Source organism: Cordyceps fumosorosea (genome assembly GCF_001636725.1).
Source record: "Cordyceps fumosorosea ARSEF 2679 chromosome Unknown scaffold_20, whole genome shotgun sequence".
In the NCBI taxonomy this organism is placed as follows: Eukaryota; Fungi; Ascomycota; class Sordariomycetes; order Hypocreales; family Cordycipitaceae; genus Cordyceps; species Cordyceps fumosorosea.
Genome location: NW_017387320.1, coordinates 539029 through 566517, shown reverse-complemented (window position 1 = coordinate 566517; position 27489 = coordinate 539029). Strand labels below are relative to the sequence as shown.

The 27489-nt window shown below is 56.0% G+C and overlaps 7 protein-coding genes across 7 annotated transcripts; 4 read left to right on the top strand and 3 right to left on the bottom strand.

Moving 5' to 3' along the window:
- Positions 1-1637: 1637 nt before the first annotated feature.
- Positions 1638-4219, top strand: ISF_07253 (late sexual development protein; the record flags this gene model as incomplete). Its single annotated transcript, XM_018850856.1, has 4 exons — positions 1638-1649; positions 1699-2399; positions 3023-3383; positions 3440-4219. The coding sequence occupies 4 exons, from the start codon at positions 1638-1640 to the stop codon at positions 4217-4219; spliced, it is 1854 nt and encodes a 617-aa protein (XP_018702134.1).
- A 775-nt stretch (positions 4220-4994) lies between these two features.
- Positions 4995-5942, top strand: ISF_07252 (chitinase; the record flags this gene model as incomplete). Its single annotated transcript, XM_018850855.1, has 1 exon — positions 4995-5942. One exon carries the CDS (start codon positions 4995-4997, stop codon positions 5940-5942), a length of 948 nt encoding a protein of 315 aa, XP_018702133.1.
- A 446-nt stretch (positions 5943-6388) lies between these two features.
- On the bottom strand, positions 6389-7087 carry ISF_07251 (citrinin biosynthesis oxydoreductase CtnB; the record flags this gene model as incomplete). The annotated part of the gene is made up of 1 exon (XM_018850854.1): positions 6389-7087. One exon carries the CDS (start codon positions 7085-7087, stop codon positions 6389-6391), a length of 699 nt encoding a protein of 232 aa, XP_018702132.1.
- A 1293-nt stretch (positions 7088-8380) lies between these two features.
- Positions 8381-19887, top strand: ISF_07250 (Beta-ketoacyl synthase; the record flags this gene model as incomplete). Its single annotated transcript, XM_018850853.1, has 4 exons — positions 8381-8578; positions 8684-8795; positions 8858-11578; positions 11621-19887. 4 exons carry the CDS (start codon positions 8381-8383, stop codon positions 19885-19887), a joined length of 11298 nt encoding a protein of 3765 aa, XP_018702131.1.
- Positions 19888-20924: 1037 nt separating this feature from the next.
- ISF_07249 (Formate/nitrite transporter) lies at positions 20925-21987 on the top strand (the record flags this gene model as incomplete). The annotated part of the gene is made up of 3 exons (XM_018850852.1): positions 20925-21101; positions 21347-21844; positions 21895-21987. 3 exons carry the CDS (start codon positions 20925-20927, stop codon positions 21985-21987), a joined length of 768 nt encoding a protein of 255 aa, XP_018702130.1.
- Positions 21988-22433: 446 nt separating this feature from the next.
- Positions 22434-23384, bottom strand: ISF_07248 (L-lactate dehydrogenase A; the record flags this gene model as incomplete). Its single annotated transcript, XM_018850851.1, has 1 exon — positions 22434-23384. The coding sequence occupies one exon, from the start codon at positions 23382-23384 to the stop codon at positions 22434-22436; it is 951 nt and encodes a 316-aa protein (XP_018702129.1).
- Positions 23385-25367: 1983 nt separating this feature from the next.
- Positions 25368-26820, bottom strand: ISF_07247 (sarcosine oxidase; the record flags this gene model as incomplete). Its single annotated transcript, XM_018850850.1, has 3 exons — positions 25368-25638; positions 25703-25943; positions 26016-26820. The coding sequence occupies 3 exons, from the start codon at positions 26818-26820 to the stop codon at positions 25368-25370; spliced, it is 1317 nt and encodes a 438-aa protein (XP_018702128.1).
- Positions 26821-27489: the final 669 nt, after the last annotated feature.

The following is a 27489-nucleotide window of genomic DNA, read 5'->3' as shown; positions in this document are numbered from 1 at the left end:
GGGGTTCGCTCCCTTCCGTCTTGAGCTGCTGCTCCGCGTGGCGGCGGTACAGCTGGACGTCGAGTGTGCGGCGAGGCTAATGGCAGGTTGAACACCAACAGATGCAGGCTCGTGGCTCGGAGTCTCGTCTTCCGGCTCGTGCTGCAACGTCCTCATCGGCAGACGAGTCTTCATACCGTTCCGCCACTGCAACTGCCATGTCCAGCTTGGGCGGCCACCTCTCGACTTGGTCTTCTCGTTTTGGACGGTGCCCGCCGCTGCGAGAGGTCCAGGGCGCGGGCTCACTTTCGATCATGCGTTCTGGCCATGGAGAGCAGCTTGGTAGGTTAAAGGGTCGGATCGAGGGAAGCCACGTGAATTTCGGGGCCATAGTCGCGAACCAGATTTAGCGAGTGTTGCACGGCATCGGGTGGTGAGCGCGATGAGAGGACTGGTCGGAGCACGGTCCAAGTTGTGAACCTCACGCATCAGTCATGGCGTTGACCAACTGCCCTGGAGGCCCACTGGAGACCATTCAGTGACTGTGGGCTCGCTGTAGTCGAAATTCTAAGAATGAAGATGACACATCGGCAACCAGATAAGATGAGACGAATAAAATCCAACTTGCGTTCGGCTACGCTCGTTCCTTGATGAGACTTATTTAGGCTATGAATAGCAGAACATTAGTGGCTTGGGGCTTGGGCTGTGGCTAGGGTGGCTGTGCAGGGATACAGCATTAAGTAGCCAGCATGCAGGCGATCTACGGACTCTTGTTCCTCGGCTTCTTCCAGGCCGTTGAAAATGAATGAGATATTATTCTTTCTATCTTTCAGTTTCAGAGACTGTCATACCTGGTTATTATTGATTATTAGCTACTGATCGTTGCTGTTGTCTGTGGAAGGCCGTGGTTCAGAATTAGGTGGGGATAGCATCCGCACCAGCACCGATAAATCCAAGGCTTCTTAAAGATTTTTCTGCTTTTAGTGAAGATACTTTTAGTAGCATGTTTTCATATTAGAAGTGGTATTCTAATCTCATGGTTTTCAACCCAGCTCATTGTTCATGCATCCAACGAAAATAACCATATGTAATCGTGTCGCTAAAAATAGCGGCGCATATTTTTAGCCAGCTGGCTCGGTTCTGGTGATCTTATTACTGTAACTACCAGGAAACAACATCTTCATTTATAATAACATTCTTGATTTTCTACTGGTTGTAGTGTGCCAACCGACCTCAAATTATGCAGCTACTGCCATTCATCAGTGCTTTTGTCCACATCTCTTCGCGCCATCACCTTCTGCCTGGAAGCTAATCAACAACCTCTCCTATTGCAGGCCGTGGCGGCGCACTAGCGCACCGTGAATATCTTCAGCTGCCAGGCAGCAACTGGCCTGGGGCTGGCTTGACTGAATATACAAGATGGATATTCACTGTCGTCGGCTACAAAATCGCTTCTTCGGCGTGCTGCGTGCGTGAAATATTATTATGGCCATAGAACCAGTTACACGAGAAATACGAATTATGCAAACACCCTGGAATAAATATTTAAGAGCAAGTGAAGAGTCCGAAAAGACTTAGAAGCAAAATATCACAGCCGAAAACTAAAAGCCCAAGCAAGCAAACAAACCGAATATATACAGTATATAGGGGATCACACAATGCCAGGCAATGTAAGTCGCTCTCAATTCCCGAAAAGAACGTCGTCACTTACACGGCCAGATCGCTACCCCAGAAGAATGGCGCGCAGCGCGCCTCGCACTCCTCGCCAAGGAAAAGGCGCTCGTCAAGGCACACGAGGAGCTCGTCGCCGAGCGTCAGCGCCTCCCCATGCTGCCTGTGACCAAGGACTACGCCTTCACCGGGCCTGACGGTCCGCTCTCCCTCAAGGACCTCTTCGGCGGGCACTCGCAGCTCGTCATCTACCACTACATGTTCGACCCGGCGTGGGAGGACGGCTGCGACGGCTGCGCGTTCACGCTGGCCAACGCCCCAGACCACCGTCACCTTGCCGAGAAGGACACGGCGCTGGTCATCGTCTCGCGCGCGCCTATGGACAAGATCGCGCGCTGGAAGGCCAGGAACTTCTGGGCCGTTCCGTGGGTAAGCAGCTACGGCGGCGACTTCAACTACGACTACCACGTCACGCTGGATGAGAAGGTGGTGCCGATCGAGTACGGCTACCGCAGCAAGGCGGAGTTGGATACGGCGGGTGTCAAGAACATTGAGGGTGAGCAGCCCGGCATCAGCGTGTTCAAGTTGGAGGGCGACCAGGTGTACCACACGTACAGCAATTTCCATGCCATCGACGGCATCGCTGGCATCAATGGCTATCTGGAACTTACCCCGTCTGGCCGGAACGAGGGCGAGACTCCTTGCGCTTTTAAGCTACCTTGGGAGCTCGCTGAGGAGGCGGCAGGGCAGTAAGGAAAGAAACCAGATTAGCAGCCATTCCAGGCCTGAGGTAGACATTTACCAGTGTTACTTCCTGTGCACGGAGCCCGAGCTCCTGAAACCAACAAGAGTGCTTGCCGCAGCTTGCGTTTCTCCCAGTGGTAATTGTTTCGCGGAGCCGTGATAGCCGTTTAGCGGAGACGTACAACAATACGCTAGAACAATAGGCCAAATGCAAGGCCAAAACAACACCTTGATTCCAGCGAGGCGGACTCGGGCTTCTAAGTATGTAGGCTGTGCAGCGGTGGGTGGATCAGCTTGAAACGGGAACTATTCGTTCCGCTGTCTGTGCCTCCCTCCTTGCAGAACTACCCTCTATAACTCTAGCCTGTTCGGCCAATTGGCCATGTGTTTCATAAGGCTGCAGATGGTTATCATGGCTCCAGGAACCCGACATCCTATTGAGGCTCTCGGCCGCTTATGATCCGTATTAGCACATCAAATTTGGTGGTGGCAGTGAGCCGGCGTGATTCCATGCCCCGTGTAAGCGAGCGGCGTTTCGCTCTTGGGTTCATCTCACGTATATAGTAACCTGGGCATGCCGCATGAAATTTGATCGATCGACACGCCAGCTAAACTCTACCATAAACAGCTCGAAACGCGACGATATATTCCAGCAGGAAATGCTTCTTTGCAGATCTTGCGTGCCTATCATAGGCCTGCTTGGGGCCGTCTCGGCCGCGGTCATACCCAACAACGACGGCTTCCCAAAGCCCGACACACAGCAATCACTCTCCCTCGCCAAAGAAGCCGGCGGGCTGCTGCCCAATGTACCGCTGCCGACCAAGCTAGGGCCGGGGAGCAAGACGACGTTCCAGCTCATCGCCTTCAACGAGCTCTTCGAGACCGCTTTCTTCGACTCGCTGCTGCAAAATGTCACTAAGGGCGTGCAAGGCTATAAAGTCGAGCAACATGGTGAAAAAATTACCAAGATATTGACGACCGTGCGAGCGGTACGCTATTCGCAGACAGCTTTAACGTCATGACAAATTCTAACCCTTGAGTTCAGCAAGAAGAGCAGCACGCCATCGCCGCCGTCGCCGCCCTCAAGACCGCCGGCGAGTTCTCGCCCTCCGCGTGCGAGTACCAGTTCCCGACCAGCGACCTCCCCGGCGCCATCCACCTCGCCGAGACGCTCACCGCCGTTGTCCTTGGCGCGCTGCAGGGCGCCAACGTCGCCTTCGCCAAAGAGGGTCTGACCGTGCCCATCCAGCTCATCTCCTCCGTCATCGGGCAGGAGGGCGAGCAGAACGGCTTCTACCGCCACCTGATCAAGCAAGTCCCGTCCGAGTCGCCCTTCCTGACCGCCGTGCCTGCCGGCTTCGCCTTCTCCGCCCTGCAGGCCTTTGTCGTGCCCGGCTCGTGCCCGTACCCGCTCTCCAACATCGACCTGCCGATCCTCGCGCCGCTCGCGGTCAACGGCGGGCCCATCGCGGCCATCGAGCCCAAGGACCAGCGCCTGTCGTTCTCGGCGGACCTGACGGGCGTCAAGAACTGCACGGCGTACATGGGCGGTGACACCGCGGACAAGCTCTGGCTCACCTACGCGACCGGCCAGCAAAAGCCCATCTCCGTGCCGATCGACAAGGTCAAGTGGACCGACAAGAAGATTGAGTTCGAGGCCGACTTTCCATTTGAGAAGAATGTCATGATGGGATTCAGCCACGCGGCGCTGACGACGGGCAAGGATTTCCAGACAGTTGATGATGTTGTTTGCGCGACGCTGGCGGCTCCCGCGATTATTCAGGTGGAAAATACATCGGACTGTAAGAAGCTGGCGGAGCTGTAAGTTCCAGGGGTCAAGACCCTGCACAGGCATCTAATTTTCTACTACCCAGTATTGGACCAGCACGACGATGATGATTTTGGCATTCGGGAGGGAAATTAATGACGTAAATAGCACCCAGCATACGCTTTTTTCTAGAAATGTTTCTGACTTAGATTTTGATTAGCTAGCAAACCCGTTACTACTCTACAAAGGACCGCGCTCTCACTCTATTACTCCTGCCGGACTACTAACTAGTTATAGATTCGTAGCCTAATGGCAGTACCTCACATACCCTGCACCCACCCGAACAGATGCAATTGCCGACCTCGAGCACCGCGATGAGGTGCGTACAACGTTTCACTGCTTTGTGGGGTTGCGGGGGATTATTGGAGTCTAAATATATTTTACGAGATGACATCTTCCCTACTTCTCCTTCTCCCGTCGGGTTCAGCTTCCCCGTACTATGTAAACCTCGGTTACGAACCAGGACATGGTTCGTTACGCCCATACACGGGGACATGATAATATTCCCGACGGCAGGCGACCAGAACCTTAGCCCGGCGAACAATGCGTATTGAGGCTACCCCGCGTTAAATCAAGGTAACCTTTGTTTAGCCACCTTCCATCTATGTCACCATTGAGAATGGACCTGACTATTTCAGATTAGTCTTCACGACAAGTCGCATAAATCAGATAAGTGTCCACAAGGCAGTCGCATCAAGATAAATACACTTCAATGTCGCCGTTTATTTGCCTTCTACATAGGATATAACATTATATCTGTAAAAAAATAAGAATGAAGCTTTCCGTGCTTTCACTCCTCTCAACCGGCGTGGCTTCGGTCATAGCCGGATCGTCTTCCGTCTGCCCCGGCGACAATTCCCATGCCACCGGAGCAGACCTGCAAAAGATAATCGACTATAAAAAGGGCGACCACCAGCTCATGGCCGGCTACTTCCGATCTTGGAGGGACACGGCCAGCGGCTCCGGCAACAAGGTGTCCATGCTCGACCTACCGGACTGCCTGGACATTGCCTTTGTCTTCCCCGAGGGCGACGAGCCTGACTCTTTCTGGACAGCGCTGAACAGCACGTACGCGCCTGCCCTTCGCAAGCGCGGCACCAAGGTCGTTAGGAGTCTGGGAATCGCGCAGCTCATCAACACCCAGTGGCCCAACACGCCTGCCGGGTGGCAGGGCCTGGCCGACGCCCTCATGAAGAATGTCGACGAGTATGGCCTGGACGGGCTGGACATCGACGTTGAGCAGAGCCTCAGCTCTGACCAGCTGAAGCAGGCCACGGGTGTCTTCAACGCCCTCTCGAAGAAGCTGGGTCCCAAGTCCGGCACCGACAAGATTCTCATCTTCGACACCAACGGAGACGGCAGCCAGCCCCTCTGGCGCAACGTCTACCCCACGGTCAGCTACGTGCTGATCCAGTCCTACGGCCGTAGCGTCAGCGGCCTGCAGAGGACATACGACTCCTTCAAGGCGTACGTATCGAGCAAGCAGTATCTCATCGGCTTCTCGTTTTACGAGGAGAACGGCGCAAACTGGGGAGACACGACCACGCCGATGACGTCGAGCCGTGCGTGGCAGTATGCCAAGTGGCAGCCTTCCGGCGCGACCAAGGGCGGCATCTTCTCGTACGCGATTGATCGCGACGGAGTGGCAATTGGCGACGATACGATTCAACCGACCGACTTCACCTGGACGCGTAAACTAATTGGGGCGATGAACCCATAAGGACAAGACTGGGGTGGCCGGTGGCCAAGGATTGCTTACACAGCATCACCAGTACATAGAATTAGAATAATGGAATTTCTAAATTTATGCTGATATTATTTCGTTAATGGCATGCCTGAAGAAGCGAGTTGATCGGCCTGGAGACGAATGCTACATTTTACAGTGGGCGAAACAGGGACTTGTTTGCATTTTTAATAAGCGAGACTAATTAGCAAATAAAATGCAAGTGAATCTAAAATTGCCTTTTTTCAACTTGCTTCTTAAAATGAGAGTTTTTTCTGGCCTGTATACATAATGCATAGCCGCATGTCGTGTGCAGCATAATCAAGGATGCAAGTATGTAAGTTGCTTCCGCGTCGCAATGCATGGAAGCCTCACCACAGTCTACAGCACGTATCCTTACACCTCCATGAACACCCCCATGAGGCGCACCCTGCACCTATGGCTTAGCATTTGGTATATTGAGAGTGCACCCATTGCGCCACGTATTGCGCATCATTGGGCTTCTGCGGCATCTCGTGGCCGCCGTCGTACGTAAAGACCGTCGCCCGCCTCCCAATGTCCGACTTGGAGAGCGTCGTGCCCTTGGCTGCCAGAGCATCCATCCGCCCTGTTGCGTGGATGGTGGGTGTGCTTAAGCCGAGAGCCGGCCGGCTATGATCGGAATCGAACGAAGGGGTGCTTGTGCCGGAGTTCGGGTAGTCCTGCTCGAACAGCACCGGGAGGCGCACCTCGCCGGCGAAGACGCCAAACTTGTAGCCGACGTACGGGAGACCTATGCTGCGACGGCGCTGATCGCGGAGGAGCAGGCCAAGACCCACCGCCGCGCCTTGCGAGAAGCCTATGATGCCGGCGATGTTTGGTGTAGATTCCTCCAATTCGTTCAGGAGGTAAATGGTTTCTTCGATTGCTTCCAAGTTGGAGGCTGATGTGGACGAAGAACCGGAACCGAGCCAGGAGTAGAACGGAGCTTCGTCCTCGAAGATTGGCAGTATGTTCGGTCCGGCCTCGCATTCGTTGGGCGCGTCGACGAATATGCACTCGAATCGGGGCTCGAGTAGGCGGATGAATGGCATGCTCTGGATTTCGAAGATTTCGGCATTGGCGCCGCGGCCATGGAGGCAGATGATGACGGGTTTCGACATTGTTTAAAGTAACCTTGGCAGGTTCTGTTTGGCAGCTTTGCGCGATCGCTTGTTTTGTCAATCAAGAGTAGTCAATAAAGAGCAAGACAATGACATTGCGACAGAGGGAGCAAGAAAAAAGAATGCAATGAAAGCAGACATGGAAATATTACAATGCTATTCACCGCCAATCTCATCCCAAATCGCATTAATGTGTCAATTGTCGTGAACCCGGCAAAATATTGCCGTGGAAATTGTATGACTTAGACTTCGGTCTGGGCAAAGACGCCGCGGAACCAAAGTTCGCAGCAATTACACATGGCGTGATTTACATGTGTATGAGTATTCAGGGGACCGTATTTCGTCATGCTACGAGCTTGCCTGCCGGATGTCCAACCTTGGATGCGCGGAAAACTTTGAGGTAGATCGCGTTCTTTCCCCATCGAGAATAGATGCCGGCCTACGGATGGCAGATGAGCCCCATCCACGACTAATGGCATTACCCAAGAAGAGAAATTCACGGGAATCGTCTACGTGGCTTGGCACCGTGTCTAACATCGGGTGGCGGGCATTCCTTGTCACCGACCACGAATCAGCGGCGCGGCTGAAGGGCGATCGGGTCAATTGATTGGACCGCGGTTCACGGGGATGGCGTGGCGTGCCTTTTCGGCGATGCGATGCTGTACGATGGGGAGAGACCCGTTGCCGGTGAGCCGTACGTCCGGAGTTCGCATCAGCGCTAGAGTCGAAGATGCATTGCAGAAGGGCGCCCATTTCCGCAGCGTAAGGCGGCATATTGTCAGGCCGTTTTGGCCCGGGACGTTGTTGGACATGGTGACATTCATGACCATGATGTGTCTAGCCATTGGTTGTTGTCGAAATATTACTACAATATGGTTCAGCCGCAGAGGGTCCTGGTTTCTAGCTCAGCATCCTTTACCTCAGTATCACAAGAGATGATGTTGGATCGTGGCGCGGTTCCTGGATTTGGATGCTGCGCGAGAAGCATGTGAATCCGTTACGTTTCGTCCAAAGGCGGAAGGAAAAGGTTGAAAAGTCTCAAAGAAAAGCATGGAAAAAAGAATTTAAAAAAATTAATAGAAACAGTCAAAAATAGAAAGCACCATGTTACCGTATAATTGTGATACGCCGAGTATAAAGTCCTTCATGTAAGGGTCCCCGCCGGGTAGATAGGTATCCTGCAATCAAGTCGTTATCAACACAACAGCCTCAAGTGATAACGCTGATTTAAGCATCTTTAAACTATCAAGCTTGTTTTATATCTGCGAGCGCAATCTAAACCCACCACTCAAAATGGTTGAGCTAAACAGCACGACTGCCATGCAGGATCCAAGTGTCATTGTTGGGGCTGCATGCCGAGTTCCTGGCGCCACCAACCTACATGAGCTCTGGGACCTGCTGGACGCGAAACGCGATGTTCAGAGGAAGATACCCTCTGAAAGATATAATGCCGACGCATTTTATCACCCCGAAGGCGCCAATAAAGGCACTGTAAGTCTGGACCGACTCTGATGCTGTTGGCTCTTCAGCCCTTCCACTGACACTGCCCGTCAAAAATGAAAGAGCAATGCCATGCTGGGGTATTACCTTGACCAGCCCATAGACCAATTCGACGCTGCCTTTTTTAACATCTCGGGCAAGGAGGCCGAGGCCATGGACCCTCAGCAAAGATTACTACTTGAAGTCGTGTACGAGGCCCTAGAAAATGGTATGTCATGATGCTCGTCGTGCACCCCCGCGGCGGAGAAGCAACCGGCTGACAGTATTCAGCGGGTATAACCTTGAAAGAAATTCGAGGTACGAGGACCGCAGTCTTTGCAGGCTCTTTTACGTACGATTACCAGTCAATGACAAATCGTGACTTGGCCAACTACCCCAAGTACACAGTCACCGGGACTGACGCGAATGCCATCCTGGCGAACCGCATCTCCTATGTCTTTGACCTTCACGGGCCCAGTGTCCAGGTCGACACGGCATGCTCTTCTTCCCTGACTGCCTTCCATCTCGCCGTGCAGAGTCTACAGACGGGCGAGTCCGACATGGCCATCGTCTGCGGCACGGCGCTGCACTTCGACCCCACCATATTTATCACCATGGCCGAATTCGGCATGCTCTCTACGGACGGCCGGTGCCGACACCTCGACGCGAGCGGCTCCGGCTACGTCCGCGGCGACGGAGTCTGCGCCGTCGTGCTGAAGCGCCTGCGCGCCGCCGAGGCGAACGGCGACCGCATCCGGGCCGTCATCCGCGGCACCGGCACCAACCACGACGGCATCAAGGAGGGCATGACGCTGCCGAACGGCAAGGCGCAGGCAAGCTTGGTGCGAGGAGTGTATGCGCGAGCGGGTCTGGATCCCCGGGATACCGGGTACTTTGAGGCCCACGGCACGGGCACGCAGGCCGGCGACCCACGCGAGGCGGGCTCCATCGGCGAGGTGTTTGCGGCCGGGCGCGAGGAGCCGCTGTATGTCGGCTCGATTAAGACGAACATCGGCCATCTGGAAGGCGCATCGGGTCTGGCCGGTGTGATGAAAGCCATGCTGAGCGTGGAGAGGGGCAAGATTCTGCCCAACATGCACTTCGACACGCCGAACCCAAAGATTGACTTTGATGCGTTGAAGATTCGGGTGCCAACGAAAACGATCGAATGGAAGCCTGAGAATGGAATTCGCCGCGCGAGCATCAACTCGTTTGGCTTTGGCGGAGCTAATGCACACGTCGTGCTGGAGAACTACACAAACGTCAAGGTTCTGCTGGAAGAGGCGAGCATCCATCCTGCGCCCAAACGGCCTTTCCTTCTGCCGCTATCTTCTCATTCAGAAAATGGCGGGAAGCTGCTTCAGCGGAGACTGGCCGAGTACATTACCAAGAACCCCGACTCTCCCGTCCAGGACCTGGTGCACACGTACAGCACGCGACGCAGCCTGCATCGCTTTCGATCATTCGCCGTCGGAAGCGATCTGTGCACCATGAGTGCCGCCGCGACAACCCCCAGCCCTCTGGCGACCTGGAAGCAGGCCGGAGAGTCTCCGAGACTTGGATTCGTGTTCACCGGCCAGGGCGCTCAGTGGTTCGCCATGGGGCGGCAGCTCATCGAAGAGAGTCCCTTCTTCGCGAATATGCTGGCCGAGTGCGAAGCAGTGCTCGGCACCTTGCCGGACGCGCCCAGCTGGTCCATCGTGGACGAGATGACCAAGCCGGAAGGCGATTCGCGGCTCTCGCAGAGCGAGTTCTCCCAGCCGCTGTGCACGGCGCTCCAGATCGTGCTCGCTGACACGCTGCGGAACTGGGGTGTCGAGCCGGCCGCCGTGGTCGGCCACTCCTCGGGAGAGATCGCCGCGGCCTATTCAGCGGGCATACTGAGTCGTCGGGACGCAATTATCTGCGCGTACTACCGTGGCTTGTACATGTCCAAGGGCCGCCACGGCACGGTGGGCGCCATGATGGCCGTGGGCCTGACCGAGGCCGAGGCCGCCGCTGAGCTCGCCCCGTTCGCGGGCCGCGCGGGCATCGCGGCGATCAACAGCCCGTCCAGCATCACGCTGAGTGGCGACAAAGACGCCATCCTGGAGATCAAGGAGAGGCTGGATGAGAGGAAGGTGTTTGCGAGGCTGCTGCAAGTCGAGCAGGCGTTTCACTCGCACCACATGCTGCCGCTGGCGCCGGGCTTCGAGCGGGCCCTGGAGTCGACGCCAGGGTTCGCGCCGAAGCCTGCGAAGATCCGGATGTTCTCAAGCGTCACCGGGCGCGACTCCACTGCGAGGGCTATGGATGGTACGTACTGGTCGGACAACATGACTGGGAGGGTGCGGTTCTCGGATGCCGTCACGGGGATGGTGCTTGGCGAGGACGACCAGCTCGCGGTGGACGTCCTGGTGGAAATCGGACCTCACCCTGCGCTCAAGGGGCCGACGAAGCAGACGGTCAAGTCGCTGGGGATTGAGGCGGACATCCCCTACATTGGTTCCCTGGATAGGAAGGTACCCGCATACGAGAGTCTTCTCGCTTGCGCTGGTCAGCTGTTCTCGCTGGGCTACCCTGTGGACTTGGTCGCGGTTAACAGTGAGCACGTTCGCGGCGAGGACGACTCCATCAAGATGCAGGCTCTGGGGAGGTTGTTGGAAGACACGCCAACATATTCCTGGGACCACAAGTCTTTCTGGTCTGAGACCCGGTGGAACAGGGAATACAGGCAGCGGCCCTACCGCCATAGCATCCTTGGAGCTCCCGTGCCCGGGACGCCGTCTAACAACCCGCGCTGGCGAAATTACATCCGTCTATCAGAGCTCCCTTGGCTCCGAGACCATTCCATCGATGGTAGCGTTCTGTTTCCGGCGGCGGCATACTTTTCGCTTGGCATCGAGGCCCTCGTTCGCACTATTTCAGTTGATATGCCATTCGACATTGTGCTGTCGGGCGTCCATATCGAGGCTGCGCTGGCACTTCCCGATACCGAGACCGGCGTCGAGATCATGGTTGACTTGCTTGAGTGTAAGTGTGCTCATGAAGATGCACCATGTTATCAGTTTACAGTCTACTCCTTTAGCGAGAGTGGCGTAACATTACAGAACTGTTCCGGTCGGATTGCCGCCGTCCCGCCAAAGAGTGGAAGCCCAGGACGCGAATCTGCAGCGACCTTTGAAGACACGCAACTTCGAATGTCAAGTCACGCACCTGCGGAAAAGTTTTACAACCGCCTTCAGTCCCTGGGTCTGCAGTATGGAGATGCATTCAAGCTTGTTTGCGGCGCATTTGAAAGTGGCCAAGGGACGGCTGTCGCGCAGCTTGATTTTGACCCCCTCGGTGTTCGAACCGGCGGCGCTGAACTAGACGGCTGCGTTCTGCATCCCACGTTTCTGGATTCCAGCTTTCACGTCATCCTCGCTGCCCTGGAGTCGAAATCCGGGCGCTGTCTCGCGGACGCCCATGTCGCGACGTCCTGCCAATCGCTCCGCGTCTTCTCGTCGATGCTTCCTAGATGCAAGGACACCGCGGTGCGGAAGTACTGGGTGAATGCAGACACAGACATCACTAACCGGCGCGTGAGCTCCAGCACTCTCAGAATTTGCGATATGGGCTCCGCGGAGCCTTTGGTTGAGCTGCATGACGTCAAGTTCACCGCGCTCGGTTTAGCCGATGTCCAAGACCAAACCGCGGATGCCTTCTTCCGCATGACATGGAAACCCGCCTTCAACTTGTTGGGGTCCAACGAGATGGAGCCCGAGTTCTCTGGCGTGGATGAGCTGTTGGCTTGCTACAGCCACCAGTATCCTGGCAACACCATTCTCCGGCTGGACGAGGGTGCGGAGGTTGCCGAGATTTCGGGCTCCTACGATCTTTTAGTGATTGGGAAAGGGTCTCAGCAGAAGGCTGGCGCACTGGCAAAGCCAGAAAGCTTTTATGTCATGGTGGGGTCTCAGCCGCCGGCAACAGAACTCGAGCTGAAGTGGAAGCAAGGGGAGCTGAGCATCTGGCAGGCACCTGCCTCAGCGCCAGCACCTTCGGAGGTCACGATTCTTCTTTCATCTCGTCCATCCGAATCATCTCTCAAACTTGCCAAATCTATCGAGGCAAGTCTTAATGGAGTCAAGTTTTCCACAACAACCCTTGACAACTTGGGTGACGATGTCAATCCCGAAAGCTACATTCTGTCGCTTGTCGAGTTGGATGCGAACTTCAACGTAATTCGCCCAGCGTCTGAAAACTGGGACAGACTACTCTGGTTTTTGTCTCGCGCGTCCGTGAACCTTGTGTGGCTACAGAAACGGGATATCTTAGGCAATTCTATCCTGCGCAACGTATCGAGAGTGGCGCGCGCAGAGAACCCAGACCTCCAATTGACCCTCCTCGCGGTGCCAGGCGACTATGCCACCAAGCACGTCCAGGACTCAATCAAACACGCATTCAGCATATCCTTTGACGGCGAAGAGCTCGAAATCCAAGACGGCTGCCTCTTGCTGCCTCGTATCGGAGCAGACAACGAACTCAACGCCCGCTACTCGGGGAGCGCTTCCTTTGGCTCATTCGCTGGTCAGGACGTGCGCCTGTCGCCAGACGTCTTCAGCTCCTCTTCTCTGAGCCCACCGTTTGAGGCCAATGACGGGATAAGGAATCTATCAATTTCCCAGGATGAGGTTGAAGTGGAAGTGGAAACGTCCATGCTGCTCTCGCGCGCCGATGCAATTACCTCGTGCGTTGGTACCGTCACGCAGGATGGCTCTTGTTCTGGATTGCAGGCAGGACGAAAGGTTCTCGTGTTTGAAGAGAATCAGGGTGCGCATGCATCTCGTCTGCGTGTCAAGGCGCAGCTCGCATTCGCACTCGACGTCAAATCTCTCTCGCGCGCCCTCCCGGTGGCTTCGCTTTTGCTTCAAACTGCATATGCTATACATGAGTTGGCCAGGGTCCAGAAAGGCGACAAGTGTCTCATCTACGACGCCGCCACTCCGGCTGGTAAAATGGCCATTGCTCTGCTTCTCTCAATTGGCTGTCAGTTTGTTGCGGTTGTTGGAAAAGAATCCGACCGCAAGCATCTGCTTGAGCAGTTCGAGCTGACTGGCGGTTCCGTCGTGGTGGGTTCTGGCCCCGACACCTACGATTCCGTCTCAAGCCTGTCACAAGGAAAAGGCTGGCAAATTGTGCTCAACTGTTCGGACAATGGGAAGCCGAGTTCCGGCCTGATATCCTCTGACTGCAGTCATGTGGTTAACCTGGGCAACGCAGCCCGCGGCCCTGGCCTAGTTCTGACCTACAGATTGCTGAGCAGAGATGCATCCAGACTACGAGACCTTTTCAGCCATGCCTGGAAGACTCTTGAGACAGGTGGCCATACATTCAACAGCCCTGTAGAATTACTGAAATTGCCATACAGTCAGGCGGCAGAAGGCATGCAAGCCCTACGAGCCAAAGCCGAGCTGCAGCAGGTGCGTCTCTACGCGGATGACTCCCCAATCAAAGTCGCAAGCTTTCCCAACACAAAATCCAAACTCTTCGATGCCACCAAGACCTACCTCCTGTCAGGATCATTTGGAGATGCCGGGTGGACGCTGGCGCAGTGGCTCTTCCGCAAAGGCGCTCGTAAGCTCAGCGTCCTCTCGCAAGCCCCCTGCATTCCACTTCCTCAACAGGCCATCACTTGGCTCACGCAGCGTGGGGTTGACGTGACCGTTCACTCAATCAACTGCCATGAGGAGCTTTCCATCAAAGAGTGGCTGCAGTCAGTGGATGGCAGGATTGGAGGAGTGTTACAGGGCTCACTATCCGCCAAACCGCTGCCATTGGGCCAGGTCAACTCTAAAGTGCTCCGAGCGACCGTACAGCCATTTTTTGACGCTCTTCAAATCATTCACCGGGAGACAACTTCTCATGCACTGGAGTTCTTCCTTTGCATAACCTCTAATGCCCCGATCGTCGGCATCTCCTCTGAAGCCGTGTTTTCCGTGGCGAATGGATACCTGAACGACTTTGTCTCATGGCGGCGCCAGCAGGGCTTTCCGGCCGCATCCCTCAATATCGGCCTTGTTGACAATGTTAGCATTTTGAGCGAAACTCAGTCAATTAAGGAAGCCCTTGAAAAAGTTGGAGCTGGCGTGTTAAGCGAGGACCAGCTCTTCTTCCAGCTGGAGCAGGGACTCCTGGCACAGTATCCCGACGGCGAAGCGGATGGTACCTGCGATCACAACATTATCAGCGGTGTTGACTTCTCGTCGCGCGATGAGTTTTGGTCCTCCAAGCCTATATGCCGAAGGCTGTTCGAGTCTTCTTCATCATCTTCAGAACCCCCTGACGCCTCCAAAGACTTGCGATCCTTGATCCGCGAAGCGACCACTTCTCAAGACAAGGAGGGAGAGCTTGCTGGTGCCTTCGTCGACAAGATTGCCGCTTCGCTCTCCATATCCGCCCCAGACATAAACATCGGCCTGCCCCTCTCTTCCTACGGCATGGATTCCCTCGCGGCAGTCGACTTTAGAAAGTGGTTCTCACAGGAGCTCGGTGTCAACCTGGCCTTGTTCGAAATTCTCGGGTCGAGAACCATTAGGTCCATTGTCCAGAGGGTCTGCCAAGTATTTGCGACGCAGGAGGAGGACAAGACGAAGAACACCCGGCCAGTCGAGAAGAATGTCAAGGTCAACAAGGCAGCCACCGAATCGACCGTGGAGCTCGTCTTGCCTTCTTCCAGACCTAAGAATATTCCACTTTCTTCCTTTCAGACACGGCAGTGGTTCATGGATACTGTCATGGAGCGTCCCGGAGATCTCACTTGCGGGTGGACTCTCTCTATCCAGGGCGAACCGGATCTCGCAGCCGTCAACGCAGCATTCCATGAGGTCGCGCGCCGCAATGAAATATTCAGGACGCGCTACTTTGAAGGCGACGACATGGTTGAGCAGGAAGTCATCGCTTCCGTGTCGGCCAATGTCGACTACGTTGATCTCTCCACTGCTGCTATTTTCCAGGGTGCAGATGACAAGACAGTTCAGGATCAGGTTTTCGATCTCATCGGCCAGCCTATGGATCTCGAAAAGGGCGAGGTGTACAAATCCCGCCTTGTGAAACTCGGAGACCAGCGATATGCTTGGATCTTTGCCACCCACCACATTACCGTGGATGGTGCCAGCCGTCAATCGTTCATGGAGCAGATCGTCGCCTGCTACGACGATGTCAGAACAGGCTCCGACTTCCGGAAGTCAGCGCCGAAGCTTTCGTATGTCGACTTTACTCTCTGGCATGAGGGCTATCTCAAGTCAGACCAAGTTCAAGTGGACTTGGCATGGTGGAAGAGTCGCTTGGTAGACGCACCGCGGGCCAGCAAGCTCTTGCCCTTTGCGCAGCACGGGGCGCGTGCAGAAAAAGCCAGCCACGAAAGAAGAGTCATCCGATCCAGCATCAACATGGCCATTCTGAAGAGGATGAAGCGAATCTGCAGCAGTGTCAACGTCACTCCATTCCACTTCATTCTTGCCTCGCTCAGGGCCTTCATCTTTCGCTACACTGCCGAGGAAGACTTCACCCTGCTCGTCATCAACGGTGAGCGCCCTCATCCCGCGTTTGAGGGCATCATCGGCTTCTTCGTCAACATCATTCCTCTTCTGTGGAAGGGCTCGTTTGATGATTCGTTCGAGTCGCTCCTGGCAGAAGCCAAGGCCTTGACCATGGAGTCAATGGCACACTCTCAGGCGCCGTTTGATGCGATTGTCGACGCTTTGGACCTGGGACATAATCCTGCGCACTTTCCCCTGGGCCAGATCGCCTTGAACTACCAAATGTATGCCAAGTCCCCCACCTATACATCCGTCGACTTTAAGGTCCAGGACGTTCACGTCACCGACGTCCCCACGGCTTGTGAGCTGCAGTTGGAAGTCTTGGAGGATCCCAAGACGGGACTCGGCTTTACCCTGGACTACGACTCCTACCTTTATGGTGCCGCCGATATGGACCGCTTTTTGGAGAATTTCATAACATTCATCGGGAACGCGGTGCGTGACTTTAGGCAGCCTGTTGAAGAAATCGAGATGTGCGGCCCGAAAGAGATGCAGTTCCTCCGGGATGTGTGCTGGACCGAGGAGGAGAGCTCAGCCGAGTGGATGGGTCACTCGCTCGTCGACCGCTGGGCGGACAGGGTTCGTCAACAGCCACTCTCGACTGCTATTAAAACCTCAGAGGGCCAGTCTGTCACATTCTCCGGGTTAGACAAGAGGGCAAGAGACGTTGCTCACCTGCTTCAAATATCTGGTGTAAAGTCCGGTGATAGAGTCGGCGTGCTCTCCCACCCCTCTGTCGATGTCATGGCCTCCATGCTGGGCATAGCGATGCTTCGATGCGTCTACGTCCCTCTAGACCCTACCGCTGCGCAAGGGAGATTAGAATACATGATTAGCAACACTTCAGCGCCGCTGGTACTTCATGGACCAGAGCTGGATCTGCTGGTTGAAAAGCTCCAGCCCTCCACCCGGGCCAAGTTCGTTGCCATGACTGACGCGGCACCTAGCGACGGCTTGGCCACTGCTGCAATTGCGACTCAACACCCGGACGACGTTTGCTATATTGTCTTTACCTCTGGAAGCACGGGAAAGCCAAAGGGTGTCATGGTAACCTTCGAGAACACTGAGGCAATGCTCTGCGGGCGCCAGCAGATTCACGGGCTGGGGGCCAATGATACGTTCCTGCAGCAGTCGTCGACATCGTTCGACATTTCGATGGCGCAGACCTGGGGCAGTCTCACCTCCGGAGCAACGATGGCCCTCGCCACCAAGGAGGCAAGGCAAGACGTCGACGAGCTTGCGGGCTTCATCCGCGATGCCGGCGCAACCATGGTGTACATGACACCCACGCAACTTGCCATGGTTCTCGAAAACTGCACCGACATTCTGAAGCAGTCTCGGAAATTGAGAGCCGTCTCTCTCATAGGAGAACATCTACCTCCGCGGCTCGTGTCGGCAGTCTACGATCTCGGCTTGCCGTCTTTGACTGTGTTCAACGAGTACGGGCCGTCCGAGAGTACATCGCAGAACACGCTCTTCAAGGTGCCGTACCCGCAGCCCGGCCAGGCCACCGTCGACATTGGCCGACCGATTCCGAACAGCAGCACTTATGTTCTCAATTCCCGTGGCCGACCAGTTCCCGTCGGCGTCTCGGGTGAGCTGTGCGTTGGCGGGCCCCAGGTCAGCCTGGGTTATCTCGGCCGCTCCAGTGATGCGTTCCTGGACAACAGCTTCGTCTCCGGCGCCTTCAAGAACAAGGGCTGGGACCGACTTTACCGAACAGGCGACATGGCCCGGTTCCGATCGAACGGTAACATTGACCTGCAGGGACGCATCTCAGGCGACAAGCAAGTCAAGCTGCGCGGCCACCGCATAGACCTCGAAGAAATCGAGGCCGAGATTCGACGTGTCGCAGCGGAGGACTCGACTATGAGTGTGGTCACGGGCGCCATCTTGCTCGCGCGAACCTTGGCCGAGGCCCCAGCTGCAGGCATGACAGACGATCGTCAACTGGTGGCGTTCCTGACAACCAGATCGGAACTTGGGCGGGCCGAAAGTCAGAAAATCGCGACCAGGCTTCACGTCGAGTTGAGTAATACACTGAACAAGTACATGATCCCGGCTTGCTACCAGCTCCTGGCAGCGTTTCCGATGACTGTCAGTGGAAAGATTGACCGGGTTGGCTTGAGCAACATGACCCTGGACCCGGTCTTTCACGTTGAAGCGGCCAGCCTCCAGGCCGAGCAGCAACAAGAAGTCGCTAAGCTTCAAGCTTCTGGGCCAGTTGAAACCATTAAGAGTCTCTTTTCTAGCATCCTCAAACTTCCCAGCCAAAAGGTCGTCCTAGACACGGACAACTTCTTTGAACTCGGCGGCCAGAGCGTGCTGGCTCTTCGCCTGCAGAAAGCGCTGAAGAAGGAGCTGGGCGTCAAGGTCAAGCTCGTCGACATTTTCCGCAGTCCGACGCCTTCCGGCCTTGTTCAGAAACTGGGTCTCGAGCCCAGCGTTGGCTGCCCGGTGGCGGCGACTCAGCCCAGGGTAGAGCTCGACTTCGACGCGGAAATCGCACTTCCGAATGACGCTCGATACCTGCCCAACCCTGCACTTGGGGAGAAGCACCAGCCAAACGGACATGCACAACGGGGAATTCTCATTCTAGGCGCGGACGGCTATATTGGTTATTACATGCTCAAGTTCCTGCTCGCCATCCATCGCGACGCCAAGGTCTACCTCGTGGGCCTCGGTGATCGGTTCAATCTAGGCGATCTCTTCTCGGCCTTTACCGAACACGAAATGTTCGACGACAGAGTGAGTCAGACGGATCTGCTCACGCGAGCAGAAATTGTCCAAGGCACAATGGGCAAGGCCAAGTTTGGTCTCGCCGACGACGAATTCGCCAAGCTCGGTCGCATCGTAGACGCCATCTACCACACGGGCGGATTCGTCTCCCTCCTCGCCACCTATCAAGAGCTGCGCGCCCGTAACGTGGACAGCGTCCGGGACATGATCGAACTGGCCTCCCACGGCCGGTCGACGGCGCTGCACTACATCTCCACCTGGAGCGTCGTCCACATGCAGACCTGGCGCGGCACCACCACCACGACGCCGTCGCAGGACGACTCCGAGGTGTGGCTCGACGAGCGGAGCGTCGCCTCCTTCCGCCCGCCGGCTACCAACGACCACGGCTACTTCAAGACGCGCTGGGTCGCTGAGATGCTGCTGGAGGAGGCGGGTCGGCGCGGCTTCCTCGCGACTGTATACCGGTGCCCGGCGCACACGGCGCCGACCGCAGGCCGGTGCGCCACGCCCGCGGATAACTTTACCGTCAACATGTGTGTGCGGATGGCAGAGACGGGTCTCGTCCTTCAGACGCCGAAGCGCGCGGACGGCCTAGAGAGCGACATGGGTATGGTCCCGATCGACTACCTCACCGACACGCTGGTCCGGCTTGCCGACGTAGCAGCGCCGGGGGATGTGACGCTCCGGCTGCACATTACCAATCCCAGCCCGCTGCCGTACTCGCGCGTGCCGGAGCTGGTCGGGTGGCTGCACGGTGGCGCGGTGGAGGGCAGGATGCTGGAGCCGGACGCGTGGTTCGAGGCCATCACGGCTGTGAGCGACGAGAGCGTGAATCTGGAGCTGGCGATGTACAAGGAGTACTTGGATAAGGGGCACGTCATGTTCGCGATCGAGGACGGCAGAACGAGGAAGCTATTGGACGGAATCTCCGAGCAGCCAGGGCGCGTGCGGTGCGACGCGGTGGACTTGGGGTACTTGAAGAGCCTGCTGAGACAGGAGCAGGGGAGACGGAGGCTGTAGTTAGGGTGCGCAGGGGTTCACAACTGGGGGTTATTTATATTATGCTTTGGGCGCACTGCCCAATCATTTTTCGTCGAAATGGAGTCTCATTCAAGAGGTGCTGGATTACCCCGGTCTGTTGTTAAGCACACACTGTGTGTGGATCGCCAGGGTATGGGAAGGACGGCAGCCTCGGGATACTTTCAGTCGTCAACACAGAAAGCAAAGGTGGGAGTTGAAATAATGATTTTGCTAAATTTATCCTGTAGTTGATTTTATTTGCCGAAATAGTCTCTCCTCCACGCCGTATTTAACACAGCCCTGGTTGTCGTGATCGCCCCCAAGACAGTGGAAATGGCCCCCATCATCGGAATTATGCTTGGCGACCGTGAGTTCCACTTCCGTGCCGTGATTCCGTTGGCACACTCGAGATGATTTTGTGACAAACCTGGGGAAGTTGGGGCCAAGGAAATCCCAAGCGACTGCACCGGCGGTCTGACATACTCAGTAGTCTCGCTGATCCTGGTACTGACAACCCACTATCGACCAAACTGCAGCAAGGTTGGTTCCCGAGTGATTCCCAACTCACCCTGACTTTTGTTGATTACTGAGAGCTGGCTCGGCCTTGGTCGCGTTGTGACGTCTCGATACTCCACCGCATCCTTCCCGTCACCTCCTAGCGTGACGCCTTGATGCAGACGAGGCTCTTCCTCTAACCCGTCATGGCGATGGAACCCAGCGTCTTTCGGCCGACTCTCACGGGATTGGGCGAATGCGTCGACCCTCAGCATAGTGATGCTGAGGCAAGTTCGATCGTACGCAGTTAGCGGGATGAGGAAAATGCGGGGGGGGCCCTCGGGATTGTCGCATCCTTCTCCTCTGCTCCTCCAAAGAGTTGTGGTGGTGGTTGGTTGTCTCTGAGGCCTTGCCGTGGGAGACCTGGCATCTTATTCCCGTTAAAAAGGCGCCTGCCGCCGCCACCTTTTTAACTCGGCCGCCCCCATCCCGCCCTTCGGTTGAAGCTGCCTGCTTCTCTTGACAAACCCGTACCACCAACGATGGAGTCATTGAGTGTGAATGCGTACACGCCACTGGAGACGACCGAGATATGCTCTCGCGTCGGCACCAAAAAGGCAAACATGCGCGTCGACAAGATATTCATCAGTGCCGTCATCGCAGGCTGCTATCTCGCGTTTTCGTCTTCCGTGTGCCTGGTCATCAACACATCACCATGGGTGCGTCGTCTCAACACGCTCCAGGCCGCCACAACGGAATAAAGGGCTCACTCTTTTGCAAATTTAGTACCAAGAAAATGCGCCGGGTTTAATTCGCATGATTGCCGCCATCGTCTTCCCGCTCTCGCTCGTCATGATTGTCCTGACTGGAACCGATCTCTGCACCGGAAGCTTCATGGCACGTACCCCTTCCTACCAATCAATCCACAGACAGCCCGCGCTGACAATGGTTCCTTCACTCGCAGTACACGACCCTCGCCGCGCTTCACCGCCGGATCAGCCCCTGGAAGATGCTCGCTCACTGGGCGCTCACCTTCTTCGGCAACCTCGCCGGCTCGCTCTTCATCGTCGGCGTCATCATCGGCCACGGCGGCGTCCTCGACGACCCGCCGTACCGAGCCGAGGCCATCAAGTTCGCCGACAAGAAGGCCTACACGCCCCTGTGGCACCAGATCTTCCTGCGCGGCATCGGCGCCAACTGGCTCGTCTGCGTCGCCTGCTGGCTCGCCTGCCAGTCGCGGGACGTCGCCGGTAAGATCGCGGCCATCTGGTGGCCCATATTCGCGTTCGTGTGCCTCGGCCTCGACCACGTCGTCGCAAACATGTACTTCATACCGATGGCGATCTTCCTGGGGAGCCCGCATATCAGCGTCGGCTACTACATCTGGAAATCGATGATCCCGGCGCTGCTGGGTAACATCGTAGGTGGCGGGTTGTTCGTGGCCGCTGTACACTGGTATCTGGTGCGTCGAAAAATACGTAGACAAATGATTGTCATTCTAATGACTCAAAGGACCTCACTGGAACGACCGAGCCAATCGCAATCGACGGTCAATTTTACAAGGATGATAAAAAGTCTGGGCACAGTGAAAGCAGCAGTGTCTGATGGGGGGTGCACACCATCAGGTTACAACCTGCAACAAGTCCTGAATGAACATACTATCTTCAGTATCCATCCACTTTTTACAGAGTGCTGATCGCGTTATTCGTGCTCATGCTATTGCGCTCCTTCTGCCAAGTCTGTGGTACAGCATGTATACATCTGTGCTTATGCCAGCCCTGCTGCATTATTAGTAACGCGAATGATCACTTCCGTATGTCCAAATTCGCCTCGGTCAATCACAATCAATGCATCTAACATGGTATTGGCCATTGACGTTCAAATAAATTCTTCATTTTCAACTAATGAAACTAATGACTGCAATTCGCTTTTTAAATAAGAGGATATATTACCATGCCTAGGGGTCGTTACAAACTATCATGCTCCCAAGATGAGGGCTCCAGGCCCCAAAAAAGTTCATACAAGAAGAAGAAACACGCGATGCATCATATTTATAGGCGGCTCGCAATCGCGGGCTCGGGGTTCTCTGTCGCGTACGCGACCGTCTTGAGCTTGTTGATGGACTTCTCCACCGAGGCCTGCTCGTCCTCGTCCAGCAGCACGTCGAGCGAGCGGACGATGCCGCGACGCCCGACCACGGCCGGTTTGCTGAAGCACATGCCGTGCTCGGCGTGGTAGTGGCTGAGCGGCAGCACGTGGCGCTCGTCCAGCAGGATCGACGTGCAGATGGACGAGATGACGGCGCCGATGCCAAACGACGTCTCGCCCTTGACCTTGTTGAGGCGGTCGGCCTTGAAGCGCACGAACTCGGCCACCTCGTGCCGCTCATCGGCATCGAGCGGGAGGACCTGGTCGACCGGGATGCCGCCAATTGCCATGTTGGACCATGCGATGGTCTGGGAGTCGCCGTGCTCGCCAATAACGTACGCATGGACGGCGCGGGGGGCCACCTTTGCGCGCTGCGCGATGGCATCCTTGAGGCGGGTGGTGTCGAGGATGGTGCCGCTGCCAAAGACCTGGCTGGCGGGGAGGCCCGAGTACTTGACGGCGAAGTAGGTCATGATGTCGACCGGGTTGGTGACCATGACGAGGATGGCGTCCTCCTTGAAGGGCGCCATCTTTTCGAAGCCGCCGCGGATGACGCCCAGGTTGCGCTGCAGCAAGGCCAGGCGCGACTCACCGGCCTTTTGGTTGGTGCCGGCGGTGAAGACGATAATGTCGCACTGGCCGCACTCCTTCCAAGTGCCCGGGCGGACGCGCGGCGAGACGCCGAAGCTGGTCGAGTCGCGGAGGTCTTGCACCTGGGCGTCCTGGAAGTCCTCCTTGAGGTCGAGGATGAGCACCTCGCTGGCGATTTGCTTGTGGATGATGGAGTAGGCGACGGCGGCGCCGACCTTGCCGATGCCGATGATGGCGATTCTGGGCCCTTGGAAGTCAGACATGGTGATGATGTGGTTGAGGATGTGACTTTTGGGGGATGTGAAAGAAGAAGAGAGTAATTCAAAGGTGCTAGTGAAAGGCTAGGGAAGACGGGGGGTAGCAAGGGTTGAAATAGTATGTCAGGCAAGGCACGACAAGATGGTATTACATGAAAGATTGCGTCGTAGCCTTCGTTCCGATATCATATCATGCCGCTGCCTTCGAGACGCGATATTACATACGACCGGCGGGTCCCATGCTTACCACCCAAACCCTTGGCATTACTTGGTGGGTATGATAACGCGCATCAATACTGGAGAGGCTGGGTCGCGAGTCTAATTCATCGGAGACTACTATCTCTTGGCGTGGAGATGAGGGCGGCGTCTGGGAGGATTAAGATGGCTCTGTACGGGCCGCTGTACAGTGCAAAGTAGAACAGCTACTTGACCGCAGAGATTTCCAGTTACCGACTATCAGTATCAGAGCATTCTGTGCTCGCGTGAGCTTGAATATCAAAATCATTGTCGAATCTAGCATGCAAGACAGCCTCAGTGGCCAAGCCTGCGCAAGGGTAAGGGGTCGGTCCCGTTCACCACCATGCATGCAGGCCGGCAAACTGTCACTTCCTTGTCGGGTGTTCTTGGCCATCAGCTCGAACTGCAGGATGAACGAAACGAAACGAAAAATTCGATCAGGCCATTCCTTTCGGCATCCAATCGTTTATTTGATGTCTCGCAGCGCCTCCGAAATAAACCGAGCGACACCCTGCGCTTACACGGTGATACAGTCAGACTTAGTAACGGAGCCCCATAGCCGGACATGCACCCCACGTCATATTTGACAGACCGGTTCGTCTTGGCCCGCCGACTATTAGGTAAGAGGGGGGGTCAGCAGGCGGCGAACCACGAAATGCTTAATTATAAGGATAAGGCTTGATCGCCACCTGTCGCGCCGTCTGGCTCTGATGCACGAGACGGGCTCGGTAAAACATTGGTGGCGCGGCGACGTCCGGACGCCCCCGATTGGGGGCCGTGATTGGCCGCGATTACACGATCACCCAGTGCCTTGCATTTGGCATGCATCCGTCGGGTTACTGCCTGGAGAGTTGATTGGCCTTGTTTTTACCAGAAGAGGAAGCTCCCCCTAGCTGTGCTTTACGTTGAATGCACGCGACCTCACCAGCAACTGCACTTCATCCTACTCACCCTTACTCCCTTCAGCCGCTGCAAGTAGGAATAAGACGCATCCTACAGGGCCTGCTTTGTAAACGCATGTTGCATGATGAAGAGGCGGAAAATCTTGCATCGTTCCAGTCCCACATCTCAGCTCACACAGACCCTGGGGTAATTGCGCAAGACGTTGCCAAGACTATTCTGAGAGAGTAAATCATAAATTGCCGAATACTTGAAACTATTATGCCGCGCATCGTTGTGGGCAAGTGATGCGGGGGCGGGATTTCCGCATCATTTCTGGATGGCTTCTTGGCGATGCCCCTGCACTCGGCGGCCTCGTTTCGCTGTCTCTCGACCTCGCCCATGTTTTCCCCAAAGTTACCAGGCAAGAACAATAAAGCGGCAGGCATCCCATCTGTCATCATCACATCACGGAAAGGTTATCCCGGCATTCGGTCGTCAGTCAGAATTCCAACTTTTCGACGTGACCTACAGGGTAGCGCATCGGAGTTGGGCTACGAGATTTCCAGGCGCGCCAACACAGATCGGTCTTACAAGGTTCAAGCCAGGGTCTTGGGCATACAAAGTCAACCGACCATGTATTCGATAAAACTCCTTATATGCCTGGGAACTGTTTTTTCTTGTATTCATGTCACCCAACGGTGTCGTATGAGTATTGTTGATTATTCGGCCGTGGCGTATCCTATGCGGGCCATGTCGCCGGCTTGACGAAAATTAAATAAGCAAGAACAAAAATACACTTGCAGAGATCCATGTAACCCAAGAACCTCCCCGCCAAATCCTCGCTTCGCCGTCATTAAATCATGCCAAAAACTACAGCTTCGCAGTGATGTTGTCGTCCAGGTAGCTCCTCATCTCCACCCGCGGCCAGTCCGGGTTCCGCGCCGGGTCCGGACGCTGGCGGTCCCACGCCCACTTGGCCTGCAGCTCCGGCGCCAGCTCGCCCTCGAGCATCTGCACGACGTACTTTCCCAGCACCGGGAAGAACTTGTAGCCGTGGAAGGAGCCGCACGTCGCGAGGTACAGGCCCCTGGCCGCCGCGTGCGGCGAGATGATGAAGTCGGAACTCGTGGTGAAGGCGTCCCTGTAATCGAGTTAGTCCGAGGAAGGCTGCGAGGGGAAGGATTGATGGAGCGCAGAGGACATACCAGCAGATGCGATACTTGTCCAGCTTCCAGCTCTTGCTGGGCTCGCCATAAAAGACGTGGCTGGCGTGACGGATGTCCTGCTTCAGCTTGTCCGAGACGATCCACTGGTTGTAGTCCTCCTGCGGGGGCGGCATGGAGATGAGCCTTCCGGGGGCGATCTCGGTCGTGTTCCGGAAGATGGTCTGACCCCACCACTTTAGTTCTCGGTCGGGCGTCGGGGGGAGGCTGCCGATGAAGGGCGCTGAAGGTTGGTCAGTATACGAACGCAAACATGAACAGCGTTTGGGGGCCGGGTTCAGGGAACCGGACTAACCATGGGTAGAGTACCACTGCACACCGACCGGCATATTCTCGTGCCGCGCAAAATCACTGTCGTTGAGAGTCGTCATGCCCGTCGTGATACCGCCGGCGACGATGCGGTGCCCGGCCCTCAGCTCTGGCACGCCCGTCTCGGCCGCTGACATCTCGAGCAGCTTGGGGGTGTACGCGCCCGCGCACACGATCGTGTGGGATGCGACGAGGCTCTCGCCCGATTTCGTGAGAACTCCCGTGCACTCTCCGTTCGGACCGAGCGTCAGCGCCGCCACCTCGGCGACCACGTACTTCACGCCCAGCGCCAGGACGGCGCGCGTCACGCTCCGGAGGCAGTCCCCTGCGGCCACCCACCCGCTCGTCTTGTTCACCAGCACGTTCTTGACGCCGCCGTAGTCTGCATTCTGGAACAGCCCGCCGTGCATCTTGCGAGCCTCGCTCACAGAGACGCTGGCCAGGTCTGCCCGGCGGCCGAGTGCGCGGTAGTTGCGGATGACCTCATCGGCGTAGTCATCACGCGCCATCCAGAAGATGCCCGTCTCGTGGAAGTGCGGCTGCCAGAGCGGGTCCGCGTTGAAGACGTCCTGCGCCTCCAGCGCCAACCGGCAGTACGTGATGTCGTCGTAGTCGGCGCGCACCACCTTGTTCCAGTCCCACGACGCCGCCACCCGGCTGTCCGCGTCGAAGGCATCCCGGTCGACGATCGTCACTGAGGCCTGGGGGTACTTTCGAATCAGGTGCAAGGCGGTGGAAACGCCAAAGACACCGGCGCCGATGATTATGTAGGAGGCATCGTTGCTTGCCATTCTGAGGGCAGTTGGGGGGAGGGGAGGGTGTTGCGCGGCGTGTAAATGGAGCTCGCGGGGTCGCCAGGCAGAACAGCAAAACGCGCTGGAAAGGAAAGAAAAAGATGAAATAAAAATCACCGGCACACCAACAATGTTTACTTTCATCAACCTTAAATTATTTTCATCGACTCCAACGTCCCCGCAGCCGCTCGCCGGTGGCCGCCGTGAAGCCGGTCACGTGTGATTGAGTTTGTGTTCTGGTCCCGGCGATATCGGTCGCGCAGGAGCGGCTTCCGGCATGACAGGTCCGGGACCTGACCCCACGTGGTGGGCTTCCCCGCGTGAGGGGAGCAATCTAGAACTAGAACAAGCACTGGTTCGGGCTGTAATCGGGATCCTGGTCGGACCGCCACCAGAAAGCCGTGGGTTGGTTGACGGATGATCGGCAATAGCAGGCGGAAAGAGATTCATGGATGAAGCCGCATGTTCCTCGTTATCAGTCAATGCCAAGACGTCAAAAGCGGTCTTGTAAAGGGCGTATCTGTTGATGAGTGGAATTCCGCAAGTTGGTTGACCAATCAGCCAGTTTATAAGTGTCATGAAAATCAAGCGACTATTTTTAAGTGTCATAAACCTTAAAGCGGCTATTTATAAGTGTCATGAAAATTAAGCAGCTATTTAGTAAGT